The sequence below is a fragment of the Pholis gunnellus genome, assembly GCF_910591455.1.
Source record: "Pholis gunnellus genome assembly, chromosome: 11".
Lineage (NCBI taxonomy): Eukaryota > Metazoa > Chordata > Actinopteri > Perciformes > Pholidae > Pholis > Pholis gunnellus.
Genome location: NC_136538.1, coordinates 9,826,148 through 9,850,395, shown reverse-complemented (window position 1 = coordinate 9,850,395; position 24,248 = coordinate 9,826,148). Strand labels below are relative to the sequence as shown.

At 40.5% G+C, this 24,248-nt stretch overlaps 3 protein-coding genes across 4 annotated transcripts; 1 reads left to right on the top strand and 2 right to left on the bottom strand.

The window, feature by feature from the left end:
* Positions 1 to 900: 900 nt before the first annotated feature.
* Positions 901 to 3,087, bottom strand: LOC306702883 (glycine N-acyltransferase-like protein 3). Its single transcript, XM_079168604.1, has 5 exons — positions 2,866 to 3,087; positions 2,673 to 2,780; positions 2,466 to 2,586; positions 1,791 to 1,923; positions 901 to 1,670 (listed from the first exon to the last, which is right to left on the bottom strand). The coding sequence occupies exons 1-5, from the start codon at positions 2,938 to 2,940 to the stop codon at positions 1,271 to 1,273; spliced, it is 837 nt and encodes a 278-aa protein (XP_079024730.1). The 5' UTR covers positions 2,941 to 3,087; the 3' UTR covers positions 901 to 1,270.
* A 4,814-nt stretch (positions 3,088 to 7,901) lies between these two features.
* Positions 7,902 to 11,157, top strand: ephx5 (epoxide hydrolase 5). Of its 2 annotated transcripts, none has more exons than XM_079169241.1 (10): positions 7,902 to 8,035; positions 8,135 to 8,203; positions 8,313 to 8,526; positions 8,641 to 8,821; positions 8,947 to 9,156; positions 9,234 to 9,363; positions 9,678 to 9,889; positions 9,998 to 10,106; positions 10,236 to 10,361; positions 10,468 to 11,157. In XM_079169241.1, the coding sequence occupies exons 2-10, from the start codon at positions 8,181 to 8,183 to the stop codon at positions 10,667 to 10,669; spliced, it is 1,407 nt and encodes a 468-aa protein (XP_079025367.1). In that variant the 5' UTR covers positions 7,902 to 8,035; positions 8,135 to 8,180; the 3' UTR covers positions 10,670 to 11,157. The 2 variants fall into 2 exon arrangements, with proteins under 2 accessions (XP_079025367.1, XP_079025366.1); XM_079169240.1 differs by having other exon boundaries at positions 7,929 to 8,035; positions 8,130 to 8,203.
* Positions 11,158 to 11,275: 118 nt separating this feature from the next.
* Positions 11,276 to 13,504, bottom strand: mad2l1bp (MAD2L1 binding protein; the record flags this gene model as incomplete). The annotated part of the gene is made up of 3 exons (XM_079169242.1): positions 11,276 to 11,878; positions 11,990 to 12,276; positions 13,090 to 13,504. 3 exons carry the CDS (start codon positions 13,502 to 13,504, stop codon positions 11,351 to 11,353), a joined length of 1,230 nt encoding a protein of 409 aa, XP_079025368.1. The 3' UTR covers positions 11,276 to 11,350.
* Between the last annotated feature and the right edge of the window lie 10,744 nt (positions 13,505 to 24,248).

The window sequence follows — 24,248 nt, the reverse complement described above, 5'->3', positions numbered from 1 at the left end:
CTTTCGACACTTAAAATGTGGGTGGACTTAAAAAAAAGAAGAAGCTTTGCACGTTCTCTTTTGCCGAGCAGTTGTGAAAGAGGTATTCAGATCTGTTAAAAAAAAAATGGAGTGAATTGCCACATTGTAAAAACTACTCGTAAATACTTGCAAAAGTTTTGCATTCAAAATCGTACTCAAATAAAAGTACAAAAGCAGACTGATCCATTCCTGACTTATTACTAAATTAAAATTGGTGATGCATTAATGTGTATATCACTTCAATTTCGTAACTCGTTCAGGCGGGAATAATAATAAGAATAACAATGATGGGTAGCTTAATCAATAAAAATAAATCATAATTGATTTGTTTATTACGTAAATGATATGAAGTAACTAGAGTTATCAAATAAATGGAGTAAAAATGACAATATCGGCGCCCAAAATGTAGTGGAGTAGAAGTATAGCATAATTTGGGAAGTAAAGTACAAGTACCTCAAAAGGAATACAGTACTTGAGTAAATGTTACTTTCCACCACTGTTTCCCAGTGTATTATGCTATCACTTGTCCACAGGTCAAATAAACCGAGTTTCAAATTTGTGACGCCCTTATTTTTATCTTTCTCTTAATATGAAAAAATGGCAATATTAAATTGTTTCTTGAGACCATAGCCTTTAAATCTATGACTAAAAATAATGTACTGTACTTAAACTGGTCAAATCTGGATAAAAACACTGAGACCCTCAAGCTTCAGAATTGTGAAGCCTTTTTTTATATTACAGAAACAAATAAAAGACATAAAAAAGTTCTGTCCTTGACCCTAAAATAAATTGTCACTGAGAACACTGAAGCGTAGACAGTAATGTGAAAAGAAAAACATACTCTCTTTGAAACATGAAAAATGCATGAAATTTGGGGATTTTTATTTTGAGGAACCATATTAATTGCACTGGCGTGCATAACATTAGATAATGTACACGAACATCATTTGATGATTGTTTAGTGCTGACAGAGAGTAAAGAATGAATCAAGGGCTCAATTTATTTTGGAGCTCTCCTCCAAACACCTGAACCTATTATGAAAAGCTGACATTGTTATTGTTTATTTGTGTCAGTTCATGCCTCTTTCACATACAACACCATTATAACAGTCCAGGTTTTGATTCAATGCTTTTTGGAAAGCCAATATAATGTGTAAACATAACATTTAAATCACATTTTCATTTACTAAAATGTTATGTTTACCCGATAACGTGTCAACTGTACATTCAATCATAAAAGCTATACAAAATCAAAAGTTGAACTCAAACCATGCCGCCCTGTATGAGGGGTCCTCAATGAAGCCAAGGTTTTTAAAGAGCTTGTAGGAGACCATGTTGTCCTCCTCTACGAAGCAGTACACTGGGTAGCCCTCGGTGTGGAGTCTCCTGGCCATGGTGCTGACCAGGACTTTGGCATAACCTCTCCCTCGGTGCTCTGGCAGAGTGTACAATATGCCCAACGCACAGTAATCATACACCAGAATCCAGGACACGGGCTGACCCTGGCCGTCAGTGATGCAGCATGATGGGAAGTTGCTGATGAGCTTTTTAATGTTCATGTAACCCTGCTTGTTCCCTCCGAACTTCCAGGTTTTATTCACCAAGTCAATGTGGGAGAGGTTAAGAGAGGAGATCCTTGATTCAAGCTCACTGTGTAGAGAATCAGATAATGACAACCAATGAAACAGTAATATTTTACTATTCACTTGTGTTGATATAAGCTAAATATGCACATATATCCTTAAAAGTACATTTTAATGATCTGACTACCTGTCAGCTGCTGGTGTGGGCAGATGACTGCTGTCTGGCAAATACAGAAGATGCACCGAAGTATAGATTTTGTTGTTGACTTCTCTGTCAGAAGACACTTCTTTGAGCATTGTCGCATGGGAAACGTCAAATCCTGGAGGACAAAAATGATTTACAAGCTTATTGCCATTCTGTTATTCTTCTAAAAGGTTACAACAGTCGTGAAGGAAATATTCACCTCCTTTACTCATTATAAATAGCAATACCACACTGTAAAAATACTCCATTGCAATTTAAAGTCCTGCATTAGCTAAATGTAGTACTCAATGCAGAAATGTTATATGGATAATCAACAGTGATGTATTAATGTGTCATAGTAATAATGCATATTTTATAAGCCTGCCATACTGTTTCCAGCGTAAAATTGTATTTGTGAAGTAACTAGGCCCACAGCTGTCAAAAAATATACATGTAAGGAAAGAAAAGGTACAATATCTACTCCTGAATTGAAGTATAAAGTGGCATGAAATGTCAGTACTCATGCAAACTAACATTACCTAAAACTGAAATCAAGTAGTTCTTGAGTAAATGTACTTAACGGTAACTGAGTTACACTACACCACTGAGTTACACTGCCACAAGTAACCTGCATGGCCCGTCCAATGATAAACACTGTCTGCAGTGACCTTAACTCACCACCAATTAAAAAATACGTGCTCCAGTCAATTGCATTCTCTTCTGTCAGCATTTTCCTTAAAATCTGGTCATCCATGCTGAAGTAGGTCACCTTTTTCATGAACTCCAGGGCGCGCTTGTTCTGTGAAATAAACGACAGATTCAGCAATCAAGTGGCCTCCAGAAACACGACGTAAGTACAATGTTTCCAATGGTATGTGACCTCACCTTGGGGTCAGGTCGGCAAATGATAACCTTAAAATCAGGCCACGTATCAACGACGACCTCCAGTGTGCTTGGTTTCTTCCTGTTAATCCCATATATGAAACCGTACACCTGCACGCACGAAAAGTTTACAGCGACACATGTCAAGACACTGCGAATACATGACATAATGAGGAATGTGTTTGCAGCTGTCTACCTTAAAGCTCTTGGGGAAGTGTTTTAGCAGAACTCCTTCAGCGATCTGTAGTTCGTCTTTGTTTAAGATCTTCATGTTTGGGGAGTGGAGCTTCTTCACTGATGCACTTTAATCTGTCCGTCTGTTTAAACTGCTCTGTTCAAATAGAAATGGTCTCAGCCTTTATAAATCATTGACAGCCGCTTTTACTTCTTTTTCTTCTTTTTCTTATTTTACTTTTTCTTTTTCTTCTTCTCTTAGTTTATTGGCGGACTACAAACCAATTTTTACGGTGCATGCCGCCACCTACTGTACCGGAGTGTGTAACATCTTGACTTTATGACAGTTACCATTTAAACACAATAATAATGTTATTTAACAATAACATAACAAACAAAACAAAACAAATCTTTATATAGAAGTTATATTCTGGAAAATAAACCCGTTCCATTGAATAAATTAAATAAAGCCCTTTTAACCTGACCTTTGTTTGTTCCCTGTCTCTAACAGACCTTTGATGCTCCACTCCCTTCATAAACTATCACCTTGCCCTTCATTCTCTCTTTCCAATCTGAACTTCCTCCACTCTATCAGCACATGTTCAACAGTTTCTTTACATTTGCATATCTCACATTTATCCCACTCTGTCTTTTTCATGATGTGTCATTGAGTCCCGTATGTCCTAACCTTAATCTACAGAAAGTCACATCTTATTGTCATTATTCCAAATTTCCTGCCAAGATGTAATCATTCCGTGCTGTATTACTGATTTTGCTTCTGACCTCCCTAAAACAAATTTCTAAAATATCATTTTTGTTTAATGCTCTTTTGGCAAGTTTAACTGCAACCTCATTTCCCATATATATATATATAATATATATTAAATAAAAACTTGAAAGACAATTACTCTCTTGTGAGTTATTGTTACAGAATTCCCACCACCATTTTCAAATGAAACAGTATGTTACCAGAATCAAATTATGCTCCTTCATACCAGAACTTTGACCCTTCAGAGGCTATCAACATGTCAACATGCAGTCCCAAACTAAATGTTACAATACAGTTCTAGAACACAGCTTTTGAAGGATGAGTTAGTATTAATAAATTCATTATTTTGCTTTTACTTCATTATATCACTACATATGATGTTATTTGTGTTTGAGTAAGCAGGATAAGAAACCCCAAAGGCAACCATTGACAAAATTAAAAAGCGCCAACTGTTTACGCTCGATGTCTATAATAGCATATCTGGCTTGCTTCCAGAAATATAGTTAGCATGTTTACAAGGCAAGATGGCAAGGGATATCTAAACTCATTGCTTAGGCCTAAATGATACTAACTTTCAACATTGCACTTTGTTTGTTTGATGTTGCACTTAAATTACTTTAGGATCAATTAACGTTACCAGCTGATATTTCGGGCTATTTTGAGGGAACAAGGAGGATTTCATACATTTAACACTCACCTGGTCTGAGGAAGGAGCTGTGCTTTCGATCATTGAATGGAGCCTATTTGATTTTGTTTCAGATGCAAGCTCATATGTGCTCTGTTTACATGTGCTTTGCGTAAAATTACTGATCCCCAGGAGGGGACATTCACATTAAATCAAACTGTAGATACGAAGAGATGTTTTTTCATGTTTATTATTATTACTTCTGGAAATGAGCATTCATTGCCTTATTGTCCAATGTCAGATGATGGATCGAGATACTGAAAAACAAACCTTTCCAAAAAATATTGAAATATTAAACTGAGGTGTGGATATCAAAAGCTTTATTCCTGTACGCATTTACCACATGAACACATTCATTTAAGTTCACATGCTACTTTAATTCATTTCATTTTAAAACAGCCTGTGGTTTTTAATAGCCTTATTAACAATTCAGTACAGAATTATGTGTTCTCTGCTTGGTTTATTGATTATGCATTACACATTTGCTCCTCTGAAGGTTAATGCATCTCTACAATGCTATACTGGATAGAAATTCTAAAACACTGACTTTCAAAAGGTTATTTTGTGCTTCATCTACAGGGAAATACATATTGCTCTATATGAAGGTTATTCTGCAAACAATGGCAACAATGAAGATTTCCCACGTAGTTCTCTTTCTAGCAACTCTGATTCAACACACGGATGTCACTCAGCCATGGGCGGCTCCACACGGTGAATGTGCACTGGTAAGGCTGAGGAAGACAAGTTTACACACATTATATATACATACATACATACACATATATATACACACACACACACACACACACACCATGAATAAAACGTATAGCGTTTAGTCTTTGAGATTATCATAGTCAAAAATCAACAATGTGTTGTTTTTCAGGAGCAGATTCATTTAATTCATCAAATATTTTCGTCTTTCAATGGTGTAGGCTAATGTTCAAATTATATGTTAAATTTCGTCATAAGGTTAAATATGATGCTACTAATTCCAACTTCTCTCTGTGGTATCAGCAACAAACATAGCTGGATGGTTCAAAGAGGGGAAGTATACAATTGTTTCACAATCGGATAGTGTGGTCTACTGTTGAAGAGAGAAGTCTACTGTATGACATTTAAAAATTGTGTCTAATAACTCCCAAAAGTAAAAATGGGGGATGATTTTCATCCAGAAGCTGAGGTTGTACCTCTTAAAAGTCATTACCTGAGCCTTTTCTGGATCTTCGTGGATGGCACACACATCATTTGCACCGTCCTTTCTGCAGGGGGTCTTCGCCATTCTCACAGTTATTAAGTACTTCGTACCAGACACCACCTGTAAGGAGAAGTGGGTGGGTGGTGGAAATACAGATCCCAGTAAACCTTAATGCTAAAGCAGTTTAGCATACAGCAGATTTCAGGTCTATACAAAATAAACATGCCCCAAAACACATTTCAATATTAGCTTACCATACCATCATGTGAAATACCAATGAAGTTCACGCAAATGATATGGTGCAGCCACATGTATTCCTCTCTTTGGAGTTTCAAGAAGAGCACACAACTACTGTAAATTAGTTTGAATTACCTGCAGTATTTTTTTTTTTAAATAAATGTGTACAAAAAACCCCAACTGGTGTCCAGTTCTTTTATGTATTTTATAAAGTCTGTGCGGACCTGAAGCTGCCTCGAATTGTTGTAGGTCACTACAACAAACTTCCCAAATAGGACTTATTTGGATTATGGTGTTTGTAGGCTATTCAGTGGGACAGACGTGTTAGGCTCGTTCGAGATGAGCTGTGTTTCTCCTGGAAAGTGGAGAGCAGGCGGCGGCAGCAGGGGGCTTTGACAAAAAAACTGCTGGCAAATTGGACAGTTTTCAGCTGCCTTCAAAGAATAAACAGGAAGTGACAGAAACAGTTACTTCCTGTTAGATCCGACCCGAAGGCTTGTAAATTTATTCACGTGTGTTTGTAAATATATATTTATGTGGAAACTGGCGTGTATCTGCATTGTATTCTATCCTTTGTTCTTTTCATGTCTGCCTGTGAAACTGTTTGCTTTTCGTTTTAATATGAGTTATAAATGAGCTTTATTATTATCCACCACACAATATATGTTCTTAGATTAAACCATTGCACAACATGAGACTAATAGCTACCAATTGAGCATTCAATATTACAATGACACAAAAAAATAGGACTTTCTACAAAACGTGGTGTTTGTTGTCAAATCTAAGAGCCATCAGCTCTTTGATCAGACAACAGCCAGGCGTTTACCATCATGCCTTGGGTCATGCAGTCGGTGGAGTGCAAGGCCCAATCCCAATCTCCACACTCACGGAATGACGGATTTTGAGGCGCGCTCCCGCAAAGTCCGTGAGGGTTTATGATTGGCCCAATCCCAATGTCCCCCCTAAACCCTCAAACCCTGAACCCTCAAGGACTTACTGACGTCACCTGGTAAGTGGTTGAGTGTGAGAGACTGTGAGGGCTTGAGATGGTGTAAATGGGACAGCACTTTGCTGCAACACATGATGTACAATTGTGTGTATTTACTTTATACTTTGTACTCCCTGATTTGAACCTCTTCCAGGCTCTTTCCTCACAAGATGAGAAGTAATTTCATATAATCTATTTACTCGTTTATGTCAAAACAACTTCAATAACAAAATGTGTGGGTGTAGGTTTGGATTGGGCCTAATAGTATAGGGACGAAGTCCCTCCCCTTCCGGTGCCCCCCCATAAAACGATTTTCTTTTTTTAATCCCATTTGAATTATGCCATGAATTGCACATGTGTTTGTCAATCTAAAAGATAATTGTGCACATCAACAAAGACTCAGTTTATCGTAGTAACATTTAGTTTTGTTATCATACCTGATGTATTTTATACAGCGATTCTTTTTAATAAATAACTAAATAACGAGCGAGACCCGTTTGTTATTGTGTGTGCATCCGAGACAGACGTCACACTTTGGATTTGTAGTCTTTCTATTTATGTATTTTCAGAATCTTATACGTCACAGTCTAATGACAAAATTAAACTTGCAACATTATCTTTTAAATTGACAAACGTCATATGTGTAATTCATACCACAATTTAAACGGGATTAAAACATTTGTCCCTCTCGTTGATTACCGTATATATAGTATTTAAAATGGACACTTTTTGGTATCACACTGCGGTCTACACGTAGACTAAACTGGATTTTCTTGCTATCACAAAGTATGTGAAATAAGTGTAGAGATTCCCAGATCCAAATGGAACGTTACTAACCTGACTCTGAACCTTGACCACTTCTGCCACTTGGCTGAGGAACATATCGTTGCTGCCTCTGTTGTGTTGGACGACGGCAAAGTTGAGGGCATTACGCGCGCCTTCGTTATTCGGATCTATATCTCGAAAACCCCCTGTCATCACGGCTCCTGACCCGACGGCAAAAACCGCTGCTAGGACAGGGAGGACAATCTTCCACAACATGTTTCTGACAATGTACTCAACACCAACAATAAAAAGCAACAGCTCGACCTCGCCTCGCTGTTATATAAAGAACGACGTCACGGCTGTTTGACTGGCACATCTCGCGGCCAATCAAACCATTGTGTTCTCGCCTCACCACAGACATTTCACAACGTTGAGTTCAGCAGCCAGTTGGCAGTGTATTTGTTTTGCATACCGTTGAATCACTTCGTAGCCGCTCTGATTTGTAGACTTTCCAATATTTTCGGAAGGTACACCTGAAAAGGAGACAAACAAGGTATGTTGAAACGCATGTGGTCAAATTTGAACGTGCTTGCAACTTTAGAAGCGCGGTGCAGATACATTTTTTTTTTTTGTTACCTCTGTCCTAGTGTAGGTCTAAAGAAAATCACCTGTGCGCGCTCACCATTTGGAATTGCACAATGCAGAGACTGCAGCTTTTGAAGTAAGTCGTTTTTACAACTCAGATTTGATCGAGATATACATATTTGAAACGATCTCATGGCCGTAGGGATCTCCAATGAATATTTCTCATATTTTCACTAACTTTTCAGGGGCGCTTTCTGTGGCTTGGATGCCTTCCAACAGCAGCTCCTGATTGGCTCAGCTGTGGCAACAGGGGGTATACTTTTGCACATGGTGCTAAAGAGAAGAGAAGTCAAAAGTATTCCTCTTGGTGAAGGCTGGTGGGGAGCAGGAAAGAAGCCACTGTCAGAGGATGACAAAATCTATCCCTTTAAAGTGCAAACCTCAGATGAAGAGATTGAGGTACTTTTGAGCTGTTATTTCAATTGTTTCATCACCAGTTGTCAAATTAAAAATACCAATAATGGGACATTAACATGTTTATGTGGAGTAATCAACAGCGGTCTCATTCAACAGGACCTTCATGAGCGCATTGACAGAACCCGCTACACCGATCCTTTAGAAGATAGCTGCTTCCATTATGGCTTCAATTCCACGTATCTCAAGACAGTGGTTTCCTATTGGAGACACACGTTTGACTGGAAAAAGCAGGTGGAAGTACTTAACCAGTATCCACACTTCAAAACTAAAATAGAAGGTACACACAGCCCCGAGCTGAAGCTACAGGGTTTGCTTTAGAGTAATAATTTAGATATTTGGCCAAGAATATGTCCACACGCTACTTTCTTTTCTGTTCACGCCAATGCTTTTGCATCACTGCAGGATTGGATGTGCACTATGTCCACGTGCGACCACCACATCGTGAGAATCAGAAGGTTGTGCCTCTGATGCTGGTTCACGGCTGGCCTGGCTCCTTCTATGAGTTCTACAAGATTCTGCCACTTCTCACAGAGAACCAGGATGGTCTGGTGTTTGAGGTCATATGCCCGTCCATCCCTGGCTACGGTTTCTCAGAAGCCCCTCATAAACAAGGTAGATGAGTCTAAATAAATGTATGCACTTATCTCAGCTTGAGCAACAGATGTTTACAGCTTTCTGTGTCCGTTCAGGATTCGACAGTCTTGCGGCTGCCCGGATTTTCCTGACACTGATGGAACGATTGGGATTCTCCCAGTTCTATCTGCAGGGCGGAGACTGGGGCTCTCTCATCACCACCAACATGGCACAGATGAAGCCTCTGTAAGACAGCAAAACAAGGCCCTACATGCTACAAGTTACTCCTACAGTGCACCGCCCACATGTTTATATAAATGAGACATTGTGACATAGTTATCTAAATTGTGAAACAGTGCTTGCAGTGTGCAAAGTGCACTCTTGACCAGAACTGCTTGCACTACAAATTCCTAGAGGCTGGAGCAAGGTCATTGTGCCAAAACCAAAAAAATGCGATTAAACCTGCATTTATATCTAGAAATGGGCGCTTAACAGGATTAAAATGTTGTAAGACCTATGATCTTAGATGAAGCTAACATTTTTTTGATAATCTTTTCCAGGTGTGTTAAAGGTCTCCACTTGAACATGTTTATGTCGAGAAGGGGGTTCAAAGTGATGCTGTCCCTCATGATAGGTCGTTATCTGCCATTCCTGGTGGGCTTCAGTCGGGAAGATGTTCGCCGATTGTTCCCTTTCTTTGAGAAGAATGTCTGGGTCATCCTGCGGGAAACTGGCTACCTTCACATCCAGGCCACTAAACCAGACACTGTAGGTAGGGACATCATACTGACACTGTTAACAGGTCAAAGACAACCCACATGAGACAAGCAAACTGTTACTATTATTTCAGCCCTAAATTAATCCTAAATTGTGGGTACAGGCTGTGGGGTGAATGACTCTCCCGTAGGCTTGGCGGCCTACCTTCTGGAGAAGTTCTCCTGCTGGACTGATATGAGGAACAGAGATCTGGTGGATGGTGGGCTGGAGAGGTACAAGTGGGAATTCAGTTTAGCCTTTTTGTTGTTATTTTCAGCATATAAATTATAATGAAATGTTAGCTCAACAAGGTTTAAGTGATGCTGTTGCTGGCTGTAATTTAATTATACATGTCTGTACAGGAAATTCAGCCTGGATGAAATCTTGACAATTGTCATGATCTACTGGACCACAGGCTCCATTGTCTCCTCCATGCGCTTCTACAAAGAGAACTTTAAGAGCAACCCTGACAATAGAGTGGATGCAAAGTATGTGGCCAAGTGCTCTTACTGTCAAAACCACGATGTTAGTTTTATAAATTTGACAACCCTATTATCCAATCATGTTTTGATTATGTGTCGTCTTTTGTTTTAGGACAGGGATATTTGTGCCCACTGGACTTGCCGCCTTCCCTGGGGAGCTGCTCCACTGCCCGAAGTCATTTGCACAAATTAGGTATCGAAACATCTACTCCTACACTTTCATGCCTCGAGGTGGTCACTTTGCAGCCTTTGAGGAGCCCCAGCTGCTAGCCAACGACCTTGTCCAGTTTGTCAAAAAAGTAGAGAAGTTCTGAACCCATTGATGTACTCTCAGACCAATGTAATTATGAGTAACCGTTCTTTATCATTGCTGTCAAGTTTGATTTTGACTGGTCCTTCCAAATGGGATACGAATGCACATCCCTCTTACGCAGGTCGTTGTCTCACTACAATGCATCTCATCGCTTGCCTCAAAAATTGCACCACTGTCAAAGTCTTTTTCATGTTTTAATAAATGTAAACATATACACAGATGGTACTTGCACTCTAATGTATCTGAAGATTGGATTAAAGAAAGCAATACAATGTATTAAATCTTTCAAGTTCTGGTCAAAATATATTACACCGATATGTGTGTTGCTCTGTGTTCAACATCTTTAAAATGTGAGTGATACTTTATGCAAAACATTCTTCACAAATATAAACAATGATAAATGCTTCTCAATAAATTTAATGCCAACAAAGCCTCTTGTGAACAAATTCTCTCAGCTTATCAGAAGACTATTAAAAAAAGTAAAATACACCATACTGCTTGTGTCAATATTGTTTTAAGTGACATGCTTTTAATCACAAAATGAAAAGAATGTAACTCATTATTCATTAAAATATGGACAGCGCAATAAAAAATTCACTTGGACCACCATTAAAATGTAATAGTATACAGGCTGAAGAAAGAGCGCTCCAATCTAAGACTATGTACTCCCAAACCTTTTCAGTCACTTGCCGAAGCCCTTGATAGTCATGGGCGCCTGGAACCACACATAATCCAGCCAGTCTGGCCCCTGTGCCCTTGGTTCCTTACAGACGCTGGGATCAGTAGACAGAGCTATTATTTGGTGTTTTACACGGGTTGGCATTTTAAATTGTAGTTTAGGGCGGAACCAACCTACACCGCAATCCCTGTGAGCCAGTGCCAGGACTGTGGTGGGCATTAAACGAACGGGCCTGCTGTCAGACAAAAGGTCAGCCACAAAGAGAGTGCGGAAGATCTGCCTCAAGCATGAAGACACTCGTAGACATTGACCTCCACCAGCCGATATCAGAGCCTCCATGTTGATTTCATACAGCTCTTTGGGGAGGATGAGGGAGCCACCCATTAGCAGCAGCACGCGGGGCACCCTGCTAAGGGAGAAAAGCACCTCCAGCTGCTGCAGCACCTCCTCTAGCTCCTGAAGGGTCTGTTGACACTTGCGCCAGTCCATGTCTGCAGCTTTCACCGGCCTCCGACTTACTATGTCTTTATCCTGGAACACAAAACATTCAGCAAACACTATTAGTTCATCTCAAATCCACAGCATGTCTTCATTTTTTAACAGTGGAATTGCACTACGTGTGCACACACGTTTCCTATTCACCTGCATTGAGGCTTGCTGTTTCTTCTGGGAGTACACCAGCTGGTCATACGTCATGGGTAGTTGCTGCCTCTGATAGAGGATGCACTTGAGGATCTCGCTGACGAAGCGACAGCAGCCGTCCTGGGTTACGGTGCCAGGGAAAACCACGTTCACATGGCCTTCGTCCTGCGCTTTTCTCATCACCTCAGAATCAATGTCCTCTGTGTTACAATGTTGTTTACTGGCAGTCACACTGGAATCTTGCAAACTTATCTGACAAGAAGTGTCATCGTCTTCTTGGGTGTTATCTGTAAAAAAAAAAAAAAAGGGACCAGAATAATGTCATTAGGATGAGCAATGGACCTGTCCTACTCAATTTTAGCTAGTTAAATGATAATGATAATTGGCCAGTGTTCTAATAAAGTCATTGACCCCATTTCCCTCCTGAAAGTAACAAACACCTTCTGTCTGTCCGTGGTGGAAGAATTACTCAGCAAATACTCTTATCAGCAAAAGTCCTGCATTTAAAATTGCAATTGCCTTTTATATGTGCCATCAAGGAACAAAGATGTATTTTCATATAGAAGTGGGGACCAACTACTGCTGGATAGTTAAGGCTAATAATATATTCTTTGTTGATACTGTTTTGTCTGCAAAAATAACCAACATCGGTGTCTGTAAAGTAACTGGGAAACTGTATGAACACAATACTAAAGAAGCTACACATCACAATTAAGACACTGCAGCTGGACCATGATTGGATATTTTGCTTCATAGACTACTTCAAACCATTCATCACACTTTAATATAATGGAATTACTTTAAGTACCTCAAAATTGTAATCTCTGTAGACCTGACGTAAATGTGTTTATCAACTGTTACCTCCGAATATTATGTCTGTCTTAATTACGCAGTTTTGCTAAATATAGTGTCGACAAGTTAACTGTATAACGTTATTAAGAGAACAGATGGCTGTTTCCCTCGATCGAAGTTAAAATGCAACAACCGATCTTAATATTTTGGACAACCTGATCTCAGAAACGTGCCTGATCTGAGTAACGTTGCTTTAATGCGCCCCATTGAAACCCACGAGTAACGTTACGTTACCCTCCTCACGTTACCTGGAGGACCGGTCGTGGAGGGCAAAGCGGTGTTTTCCTTGTCTTCAGCGTTGTACACAGTTTGCTGTTTTGGATTTAGTCGATGATCGGGGGAGGCATCTTTCAAGTCCATCACATTTTCCGTCTTTACGTGTGTGTTTACGACCTGTGGCGAGAGTTGTTCGGCCACTTCCGCAGACAGTCGGCATGAATTGGAGTCGTCGGGAACACTTTGTAACGTTACGTTTTTAGATGTCATATTCGGTTCCACATCTTTTTCTGACGAAAACGTCAGGCGCCTCGTTATCCCATTGTTTCCGCTGTTAATAATTGAGGTATTTTCCGAGCCAACTGGGTTTGGTGTTAATTTCAATTTATTCGAGTCGTCTGCCATGTTTTTGAATGTCCCCGCCGGGTCCTTTTCGAACTGCATCATGGGAAACATGGGTCGACAGCAATGGTGTGTTCACGTTACACGGAAAGATGATATTAAATAATAGATTCCCATTTAACATGGTTTTTAACATTCTTTTTTCGGTGGTACTTAGTTATAAGTGCTTGCTGAAATGTAAACGTCACTGACTTAACATTTTCTTTCGATTGAAACTTTGAATTAAACGCTTTAATCGTGTAATAGTGCAACAACTCAACACACCTTACACTAAAGCTATGTTTCGCAAATGTTATAATGCAGTACACAAGCTTACACAACTTCTAATAATTCAAGTCATCTTTTGACGACACAAAATCGATCTGAACATGGCACCGATAAGACCAATACACGGCATTCTTTGTTTGCTGTGTTGAAGTCCTGCTGACGGTTTTTCCCGTGAGCATCTAATGCAGCCTGTTGACTCAAGCACTCTTTCGCATTATACAGTGGACACATTAGATTTATTTGGATTTCGTTGTCATATAGTGTGTTTATTCACTAAAAACACAAAACACAATTTAAAGTGAAGTATGACTGAGTCTCTTTCCATTTGTATTCGTGGATATCGTGTTTATCCGTAGTTATTAAATTGACAAAAACCTAGGACATCTTCCTGTAATTTATCCAAAGTATCTTGAGTGCAAAGAGTTAACACTGCAATCATATCAACCCAGAGCTACATGACAAAAGGGAATAAGAGAAATTTATTGAGTCGCAATGTAATACACCCTAGTGGCTAGTTTGCGAAGTGCATCGAGAAAGAGCACAGGCCCCAGGTGTGATAATTAGGTGTGAAATACGCTGCATTGATGTTCACGCGGATGCCTTCACGCGGAAGGCAGACCTCTTTTCACAGAAGGAGAAAACAGGCTAGGATAACTTTTCGTTTGATGTGTTCTGTCTGATCTTGATTAATAATGGCTTCAATGCGAGTAGCGGTCCGTGTCCGCCCTCTGAACAAAAGGTAGGTAGAACGACTGCTTTTATTTTCTCTCTGAATGAACTCTTATGCCACTCACGTTCACTTTTCCACAGAGAAAAGCAGTTTTCATCGAAGGTGATAATTCACATGAATGGGAACTCTACATCTATTCACAAGGTATTTTATCACAAGATAAAATACACTACACTGCAGTTAATTACGTTTTTTTATTAAGAGTGGCCTGTGCATTTGAAATTGTAGCCTTCACCTGTTCGAGGGGACCAGCAGCAGAAGGACAGATGCAAGACCTTTTCTTATGACTTCTCGTATGATTCAACTGACAGAGGGAGACCCACGTTTATATCACAGGAGAGGGTATCTGTATTCTTCTGTGTTTACGGCTTTTTCTGTTCCATCGTTTTTTTTGTATTGTAGTGTAAAACAATGACCTTAACAATGAACTTTTCTCTGCTGCTTCAGATTTTTCATGACTTGGGGTCTGATGTCCTGAAAGCTGCATTTGAGGGTTTCAATGTCTGTGTGTTTGCCTATGGCCAAACAGGCTCAGGAAAATCATACACCATGATGGGCCATACAGTAAGGCCTTCTCTCAGCTTTCTCATTCTTACTAAGGTTGAAGTGATTTTTATTTTTATTTATCTTGAGAGATATTCAGGGTATTTCCAACTTTCATCTCAAACGGGCCCTGTAAAGTATCCCCTCAATCTTCAGGGACATGTGACAATATGACAACACTATAGAGCTTACAAAGCAGAATACCAGCACTAACCCAGTGTGCACATAGCATCCACTCCTCACCACATTAGGAACCGAGCTTCATCAGACGTCTTTCCATTTATCTCCATGTTTCTCCCCACTAATCAGAAAATGTGATGAGGGCAGCAACCCACAGCGTTTCTCTCCTCACCTCGCGCAGCAATGGAAATTTCACATTACCAGTGAGCTTTCTGCCTGTCTACCAGGAGACTTGTGCAAGGTCATCAGCAAAGCGGCTGTCAACATCCCAGATAATTATATATGGCTCTTAATGCTTACTATCTGTTACTTTGTAATTAAAACAAGAGGGCATGCAGCTCAGAGTGGAATTGCTTTTATGCTTCAGTAACTCCATATCAGATGAGCTGCTGTTGGTATTTTTCAGCAGTCTTTGCATGTACCGAGTGGTCATGACATCGAATAAATTAAGAGATCACAGTAAGGGGTAACATTTTTTTTTTAAAGTAACACTATGTGTCAGTTTATAAAAACTCTAAATGCAAAATGTTCCCGTCTTTAATGTGCCAGGGGGATAAAGGTTTAATTCCACGGATCTGTGAAGGCTTGTTCTGCGAGATCTCTCGTAGAGGGAAGAGCGAAGCCGTGTCATTCCGCACAGAGGTCAGGTAAGGGACCACCAATAATGAGCTTCTTCTGATGAGCTTATGCACATCATCCATTGCAATTTCAAACATTCAAAAACAGATTTTAGGACATGAAACTAGCAGCAGAGGGTGGATGGGTTCATGTGTTTTACTCGGTAGAGGAAAATTAGTTCATAGCAAAGTTTTCTGGTAGGAGCACTGAATGCAAAGCTATTGTTGCTTAAGTTGGGGGTGACGCTCTTTGAGTTATTTTCTGATCTAATATGAAATGGTGATCTTAAATATTAAACCACAGATCTTTAAATATAAGAGAGTACGACTGCAAGCCATTTTTTTAAGTATCACTACAACCATTTTACTCATGTAGTCTGTTTAAAAACAAAAAAAGAAGGCATGTACATCATGTAAAATAGTATGTCAGGTAGTTCGTTACTGCCCCTCAAAGAATCCACGTGGGATCAATACTTAAAAATATGTCGATTTGTTGCCATTAGAGGGCAACCAAGTTCAAACATCATATGCACGTGCCATTATAGAGATGTTGCCTTGTCACTTCCATACGACAGTAAGGCCATTGTTTATTTCACTTAGCTAGAACAGTTTTGTAACTTCCGTATTGACCCAAATGTAATGCAGTCCTTTTTAAAACCAGAAAAAGACAACATGAAGACTTTATTTCTCTAATTATATCCCAGATGATGGCTAATCTCATCACAATATCTGTTTCATGACTACATGTCCCAGCTCTACTCCTGAATGATTGTTGGAAGATGAAATGGAGGATTTTAAGCCCATCAAGCTACTGTGAAACCTTTATTTAGATATTTGTTGTCGTGTGTGTGCTGTTGGCACATTATTTGGATTTAATTCAACCCTAGAATTGGGTTTTTATCTGACCGTCTCTGCCAGACTTTACTTTAGAAATGAATAGCTTGTTGTGTTGGTAGCTGCACATGCATCCCTACATTGTAAATCAAATATTTTGTATTCTTAAGGAGGTGATGGTGGTTGGAATCACACAGTATGTTACTGGCTCAATAATCCTGCCTGTGTCGTCGATGTAATAATGGCAGCTATGCGTCTAGTCATTTAGAAAGCATCTAATATCGTGATCCATTTGAGTTCTCGACGCTGTGCCAGAAAACAACCTGAATGGCTCCATCCACAGGACGTGGTCTCTGCCATTCCATCACTGTCACGCTCTCGTACAGCCTAATTGCTCCATGGCTTGCATTGTTTTTGAATCAGCTACTCAGACTAGTCCTTTTGCTTATTGCACACACTTGATTGAAGTGCTCTGCCGAAACCTACTTTGCATACGTTCGTTTATTCATTGCCAATGCAAGCAGAGCAGTGCATGCACAATATTCACAATCATTTGGCTTCTGTTTTCATAGTAGACGGCGAATGGCAACTTGTTTTGTTCTTATTTTGTGCCGTGCCATTCACATATCGACACTGAGAGCCTTCATTAATCTGTGGCCTTGTGAGCAGGCAGTGTTGGATCCAATTTTGCATTCGCATTTGTGTCTTGGCATCAGCTATTTGGAGATCCATAATGAACGTGTGCAGGACCTTCTCAAGAAGAGAACTACGCCCTCAGATGGAGGCTTGAGAGTGAGAGAGCACCCTCGGGATGGAACCTATGTAGAGAGTAAGACAGGGTTGTATTTTCCATCCCATGTCCGTCTCAGCTCGCATACAATGCATCAAATCTAATACAGACAACTTGTGTGTAGATCTGTCCAAGCTCTTGGTACACAACCACAGTGACATGGAGGACCTGATCATTCTTGGCAATGCCAACCGCACCACAGCCAGCACCAGCATGAATGACCTCAGCAGCCGCTCCCACGCCATCTTCACCATCAGCTTCACCCAGGTGAGCTGCAGTGCTTAAATGTGTCCTTGCTGCCGTATCTCATGTTGCCTGACGGAATTGAGTAAAGCATTTTTAAAAGTTTCCCTGCAAACTCTTTGGGTGTTAGTATAGAGGCCATCCCTCAAGAGCTCTAATTAGCCTTGTTTATCCGTTTTTGTGTAATAATTTCCAAAATGTTGTTTTTATCTTCAAAGGGCTTTTCATTTTTTTCCGTCTTAAGTAGCACTTTTGTCGTAATACCGCCTGTAAGTATTCCTCTGTGATGTTGCCTCTTTTGAACTAGACGGAGATTGCTCAGTAATGTTTTTGCATGCCACAGGCGTGGTTTGATGCAGAGTTGCCGCGCGAGACGCTGAGTAAGATCCACCTGGTGGACCTGGCAGGCAGCGAGAGAGCGGATGCCACTTGCACCACGGGCGCCAGGCTGAAGGAAGGTGCCAACATCAACAAATCCCTGGTCACCCTGGGCACCGTGATCTCAGCTCTGGGTAAATGGCAGTTAAAGCTCGTCTGACACACCACGACACCACGTCTTTATCTGCTATCGAGTTGGTCAGCTCAATAATTGGACAGTCATTTTATTCACTTCTTCAAAATAAAATGCAGCTTAGTTGGTTACGTTTCTCGCATTTTAATTATAGAAGTCGACGCCTGGTTCAAATTTGAATTGTCTTTATCATTTGATATTTACTTACAATTATAGGTGGAATTAAACTTTCTGTCTTTTTGAGTGCAAACTAGTCATAAATGGAGTTATGATGCTTTAGGATAAAACATTCCATATGTTGCTGGACCTCTCCCGTTCCTCTGAGTCAGTGTTTTCTCCCTGTGTGACCTCCCAGCTGATCTTAGTGTGGGAGGACAGTCAACAAAAAAGAAGACGCAGACCTTCATTCCTTACAGAGACTCTGTGCTGACATGGCTACTGAAGGACAGCCTGGGTGGAAACTCTGTGACTACGATGATAGCAAGTATGTACTGTAACTCAGAACTCTGCTGACACCAAGACATTTCAGGCTTTTTCCAGAACGTGGGTGTCACCCCCTTTTTGTTCTTGCCTATTCTTGAAAAAGATAATGGTAACATCATAATCCTGTTTTTTTTTTTTCATGTTTTATCTCACCACTGCTTATCAACTTGTGTGCTTTCCTCCCTGGTGGCCTCTCATGGCAGCCGTCTCTCCTGCTGATGTGAACTACGGGGAGACCCTGAGCACGCTGCGCTATGCCAGCCGAGCTAAAAACATTGTGAACTCTCCCACGGTGAACGAAGACGGCAGCGTGAAGGTGATCAGAGAGCTGCAGGCAGAGGTGACCAGGCTCGGAAGGCTACTAGAGGAAGCCAATCAGGTCCTGCATATGTTCAAGCTCACACTAAAGGACATCAATGATCCAAAATGTATTTTGACAGTCTGTTATTCAAAGGTTACATCGTAGGTTTGGCTGTCTTTTTACTATTACTCCAGGTTTCCCGTGGGGAGCCATCTTCCTCTGTGAAGGTAGAGGAGGAGCTGCATCAGAATCAGACACGGGTGAGTCATCTTCTGCCAAGTGGAAAGTGTGGGGGAGTTTTGATGTTTTCCTCTGTAAACGATACACCTGCCATTCCTCCCGCCCAGGTCCGAGCACTGACCAAGGAGTGGACCAGCAAATGGAGCGAGACTCAGAGTATTTTGCAGGTACAGCAATGATTACTTCATGTATTTAAATACTTTAAATGTAGTCAAATCAGACATTGTCTCCCATAAAAGATGCACCGTTTGCACAGAGGTTGTCAATATATATTTGTGATCATTTCCCTTTTTTGGCATTCAGAGATCAACCACAATCTAAAGATTCATAGCTTTTTGAAATGATTCATATCAGTTCTTGCTATTTTTTTCTTTGTCCCTTACATGTATGATTAATCCCACCAGATCGTTTAGCCACCTCCACAAGCAATAAGGGTTTGATCCACCAATTTGTTTAAATAATCTATTCTTAAACACATTGATAAAGAGGCCAAGTGAGCTTTTGCACAAATATCCTGGGGCCAATTTAACATCGGTTAGTTTTACTCAACGCTCAGTAGTGTGTGTTTTGCTTCTTGGACACGAGCTAGAGGAGTACAAGACGGTAACAGAAGAGAATTGCTTGAGGAATTGCTTTAGGAATTGCTTTTTTCCCGTGATTTAGTTTGGTTTAGCTCTTTCACTTTATCAGATGGTGCAAGTACAAAGCTGGGTGAACATTTCAGAATAAGCTGTGAGATGCCCCTTTTCACAGTTACATTCTTTGGAGCTTAGTTGTTTCTAGCCAGTAAAAGTATACCATTTTTGATGGCTTGATACAGAAGAATATATGCAAGTAAGGTAGAAGGCCAGTGAGTACATAGTGTGAAGATTTGCTCCATTAATTTTTAAGACTAACACTCATCAAAGTGGCAAGCTCCCAGCAGCAGTTATGACAGACGTTGCTGCTTGCAGTAAAGACGTCCAACCAGCTGGTGTCACTGTAAGTCTTGTAAACGGCCACAGCCACTTCATGGAGTGGAACGGCTAATGAGACTCTAGTCAACCTGACATTTAAATTTAATTTTCCATCTATTTAGGTTTAAATGGCATCCAAAAGCTGAGTTCTTGTAATTATCGTTAAGTAAGTGTGTGTGTGTGTGGGTGAGAAACAGTGTTTGGGAGTCTGACAAATAGAAACTGAACAGACGTGCCTTCTCTTTCAACCCAATATGGTTTCTCTGAGGCTGGAACAGGGTGGCAGCATCCTTTACAAGACCCCAAGCTGTAACCAAAAAAATCTCACTGTGTGCCAACCCATAGTTTACACTGAGCACTTTTCCTCTGTTGAATTTGTGCCCAACCTCCCAAATAACACCAAATGTCATCTGTTTGGGACTCATCTTACTCAGCCAAGAAGCCTGTTGCATTATGCATTGAACCGTGAAGCGTGCCAGTCATGAGAACTATGCAGTGACCTCTTGTCTCCGTCGTACATGTTTAGCGTTACTTTCTCTCTAGCAGATTTTGCACATGTGTTTTAAACGGTTGTGTTGATCTTTGAGAGATTTGCGTTTTTTTGGACTACACATGTAAGAAGACATTGTGTAAGGATTTTGAATACCCTTCGCATAAATGTTGGCTATATATGTGTTGGATAATTAACATTCTCATTCTGTGGGTGGTTAGCAGGTGACATTTAGTGGCTCGACAGCCCCTTTACTCATGATAGTGTATTGGAACTCATTAGCAGCTGTCACCTCTCCCAATTACGAGGTCTTGATTATTGACATACGGCGCTTTCGTCTTTGACTATCCGGCATATTAATTATAGACAGTGTTGTAAATCTGTTTCCATGGTCGAGCAGTGATGGCTTTAAACTATGAGGCAACATCTTCCATCTCTACCGGCAGATCTGAAGAATATGCCTTATTTAGACCTGTGCCCATTCATGTAGAAGCACCTGTTATGATGCATGATGCAACGTGATGCCCAAGTGTTTGATGAATGACTTTATGGATTTGACATTTGTCTTCCTACGCATTTGCATTCTGCACAGACTTTCGAGGTGGTGTCTCAGTTCAGTACAGCGACGCACGTCAAGCACCAGTTTAAAGTTGGCCATTTCAAAATTCAGCACACATACGTTACAAACCCCAGCTTAATCACATTTGTGGATTTATTTAAATTAGGTTTTTCTTTTTGTAACAAATGGCCTTGTTTGAAAAACAATGGTTCTGATATAACCCAACCTCCATGTGCAAGTATGCATGGTTTTATAAATGCAGAAGTGATGAGCTTTATCTCTAGCACATTTTTTTGGTTTTTTTAAAAAAAAGAAAAGTCTTAAAGTTTCATATTTTGTGTTTAATTCAGTTGGTGCCGTTGCTAAGAGCTAGATGAAAATGTGTGCCCGGGCCGTAAGGAGACGAGTTGACCAAGAGCGGTGTAAACAGAATTTTGAATTCTGTATTCAAAGCAGATTTAGAATGCAAAGTTATTCATCGTCAGCTTCCCAGATTGGTTACAGGGCATGTGGGAAAGAGAAAGTAATTAATATGAGATGGATTCCAGTGCAGCCTCTTACCAGACAGAGACGGCAACAGATTGAGAGAACAAAAAAGGCAGGAAGAGGGTAAAGTGAAATGTTGTTCTACTTCAGGGGTATATAGCCTTTACACACACACACGCACACACACCTATGCACACACACACATGCACGCACACACGCACGCACACACAAACACACATTTGTGAGTAGCTCTACTTCACGAGTGGAGTTCTGCTCCCCAGCCGCCCTTTCAGGTCCGCTTGTAACACGGTTGTGGGAGGAACCTCAATTTCAGTAAGATAAAATGAACAGCAGTGTTTCTTTGATCCTCGTGGTCTTTTTATTTCCCAAACATGCTGCAATCAGCACAAAGACGCAACTTAAGCCTTGAATGCTCTGAGCCTGGCTCTGTTTAATGTCAATTTACCTCATACTGTCAGCAGTTATGCATCATAGTTGGCTATTATTGCATTTCATGACCTTTACATATTCTTGAGCAGCACGCCTTTGATTATTCACATGCCAGTAAAGTTGGGCTCCAAACTAGATTGACTTTTATTTTCCAAATTTAATTCATGAAAATCATTTATTATCTGGCCTTTGTTTGAAATGCAAACGTGGCAAGCACATGTGTTGTAGGTGCCATTTATACCTACATGGACTAAAATCTCCCACTGGGGCCATAAAATCAACAGTCCAGTTGCAATGGGACACAATGGGACATGTAGCAGGAGAACTTGATGCCTGGAAATGCTTTTACACGGTTAAATCCCTCTCTAGTTTTTAACCACTATCTGCATGCATGGCAACAGACTGATGGCATCAAGCTAATTACACAAAACATGCATAATACAACAAGAACAAAAACTCTCAGGTTGAGATTCTTCTTTTACATGGAGCGCACACACACAAATAACATGAAGGGATGAGTAAGAAACAGAATGGACTGTTAATAGGATGCCAAATCTTCTACTCTTAGTTACCATTGTGGACTTTAAACAATCCTTGCAAACGAAAGGCTTCATGTTTTTTTGAAAACTGGCCATGTAATTGCCTTTCCCTTCATGCTTTATTCATTATAATTTTCATAAAGTGCAGTAATCTGTGGTATAAATTCAGGTCTTTCAAGGATTTTGAAGGCCTGCATTCAGTACCTGCTTATCTTTTCTGTTAAGATGCTCCACTTGACGGGGCTGATGGGCAGTCAGGAAGGAAGGATTGGTTGGCCTATGGAAGTGTTTTGAAATGCATATCAACCAAGTCGGGAACCTGAACTGTCAAAAGTGTTGAGAAAAATCCATTTCTGCCCAGCCACAGATGATGGCTTTTAATGCGAGCCTAAATGCTGCCCGAGCCTGGCTGCTGGTCTGGGCCACGATTAATTACAGTTTGTCCACCAGCTGCATCAATCTGAAAGCAGACTTTTTTTTCTCTCTCTCATAGCACACGTACACAGACAACTTTCTCTGTATGTGTGCGAATTTTAGGAGAAAATAAGAAGATCATCTGTTGTGGGAAGAAAGTGACACAGTGCATTAATCTGCCAGGCTGGTCTTCACCACCTAATGAAGTCTGTGAAGAATCCCTTTTAATTACGTACAGGGGCTGAGGTCGATGCCTCTCCTTCTTCATTAGAAAAAAAGGATTTCTCACAACTGCCAATGACTGAGGTGGTGCTGGTGGGGGACATGTCTCTCACTTCACGGTCCAATCTATACGAAAGCGAGTAGGAGGTTGAAAGAGAGGAGAGCTAGTTTATGCAGAGTGTTGCCTCTGAATCCTCCATATGTGAGATTTTCTGCTCTGCCTCTTGGGGAGGTACTTATGATAATCCATGGCAATGTGAGGCATTAGTCCATCAGCTTAACGGAGGAATACTTCTGATAGGGCCACTCATGCTTGCGTAGACTCTGGGTTATTGAACCACAGCCATTGGCCTGGGAGGAAAAGGTTACCGACCTTGTACACTTTTCCGAGAGGTTCTCTTTATGGCTTCATTCATTGAAGACAGCAGGTCATCCGAGGCTAAGCATTTTATTTCTTGTTGAATAATGGCAAATTGACTGCTCAACAAAGTCATTTAGTCTGCAGTCTGGTGTTATTTCAATTCTAACTTCAGCTTTAGAAAAGACCAAATTAACTTTTTCTACAAAGTTAAATGAATATCACCCCTTGACAGACACATCTGCTGTAAGTAGGTGTGACTCGTGCTTTTACATTTCCTCAGCAACAATTGTTGGAGGCAGTGAAGCGATGTGTGGAGCAGATCAGAGGTTTTAAGTGTAGCTGTCCTGTGCTTTAGAAATGGCTTTCAAGGATTAAATCAATTTCTCTACTTGCTATCGCATTTCTGTAGAGTGGGGCTGTAACTCCATTTAATACATATTTATCAGGTATTTCTGGACAAGCAGAAGGGATTTTTTTCCCCCCCATGCGCACATTAATTTCTGTGTGACAGTAGTTGTAATGCAACTGTAATGTTGCTTTGTGTCACTTTAATGATGTATTAAGTAGTCTGTG

What these genes read in the sequence shown, in the direction of transcription:
- ephx5 (XM_079169241.1), top strand. Translation starts at nt 8,181, where the DNA reads ATGCAGAGACTGCAGCTTTTGAA. An exon ending in CTTCAAAACTAAAATAGAAG is followed by an intron (nt 8,822 to 8,946) that starts GTACACACAGCC and finishes GCATCACTGCAG; the next exon opens with GATTGGATGTGCACTATGTC. An exon ending in GTGGATGGTGGGCTGGAGAG is followed by an intron (nt 10,107 to 10,235) that starts GTACAAGTGGGA and finishes ATGTCTGTACAG; the next exon opens with GAAATTCAGCCTGGATGAAA.
- LOC306702883 (XM_079168604.1), bottom strand. Translation starts at nt 2,940, where the DNA reads ATGAAGATCTTAAACAAAGACGAACTACAGATCGCTGAAGGAGTTCTG. An exon ending in CACGTATTTTTTAATTGGTG is followed by an intron (nt 1,924 to 2,465) that starts GTGAGTTAAGGT and finishes TTTGTCCTCCAG; the next exon opens with GATTTGACGTTTCCCATGCG. An exon ending in CCCACACCAGCAGCTGACAG is followed by an intron (nt 1,671 to 1,790) that starts GTAGTCAGATCA and finishes TTCTCTACACAG; the next exon opens with TGAGCTTGAATCAAGGATCT.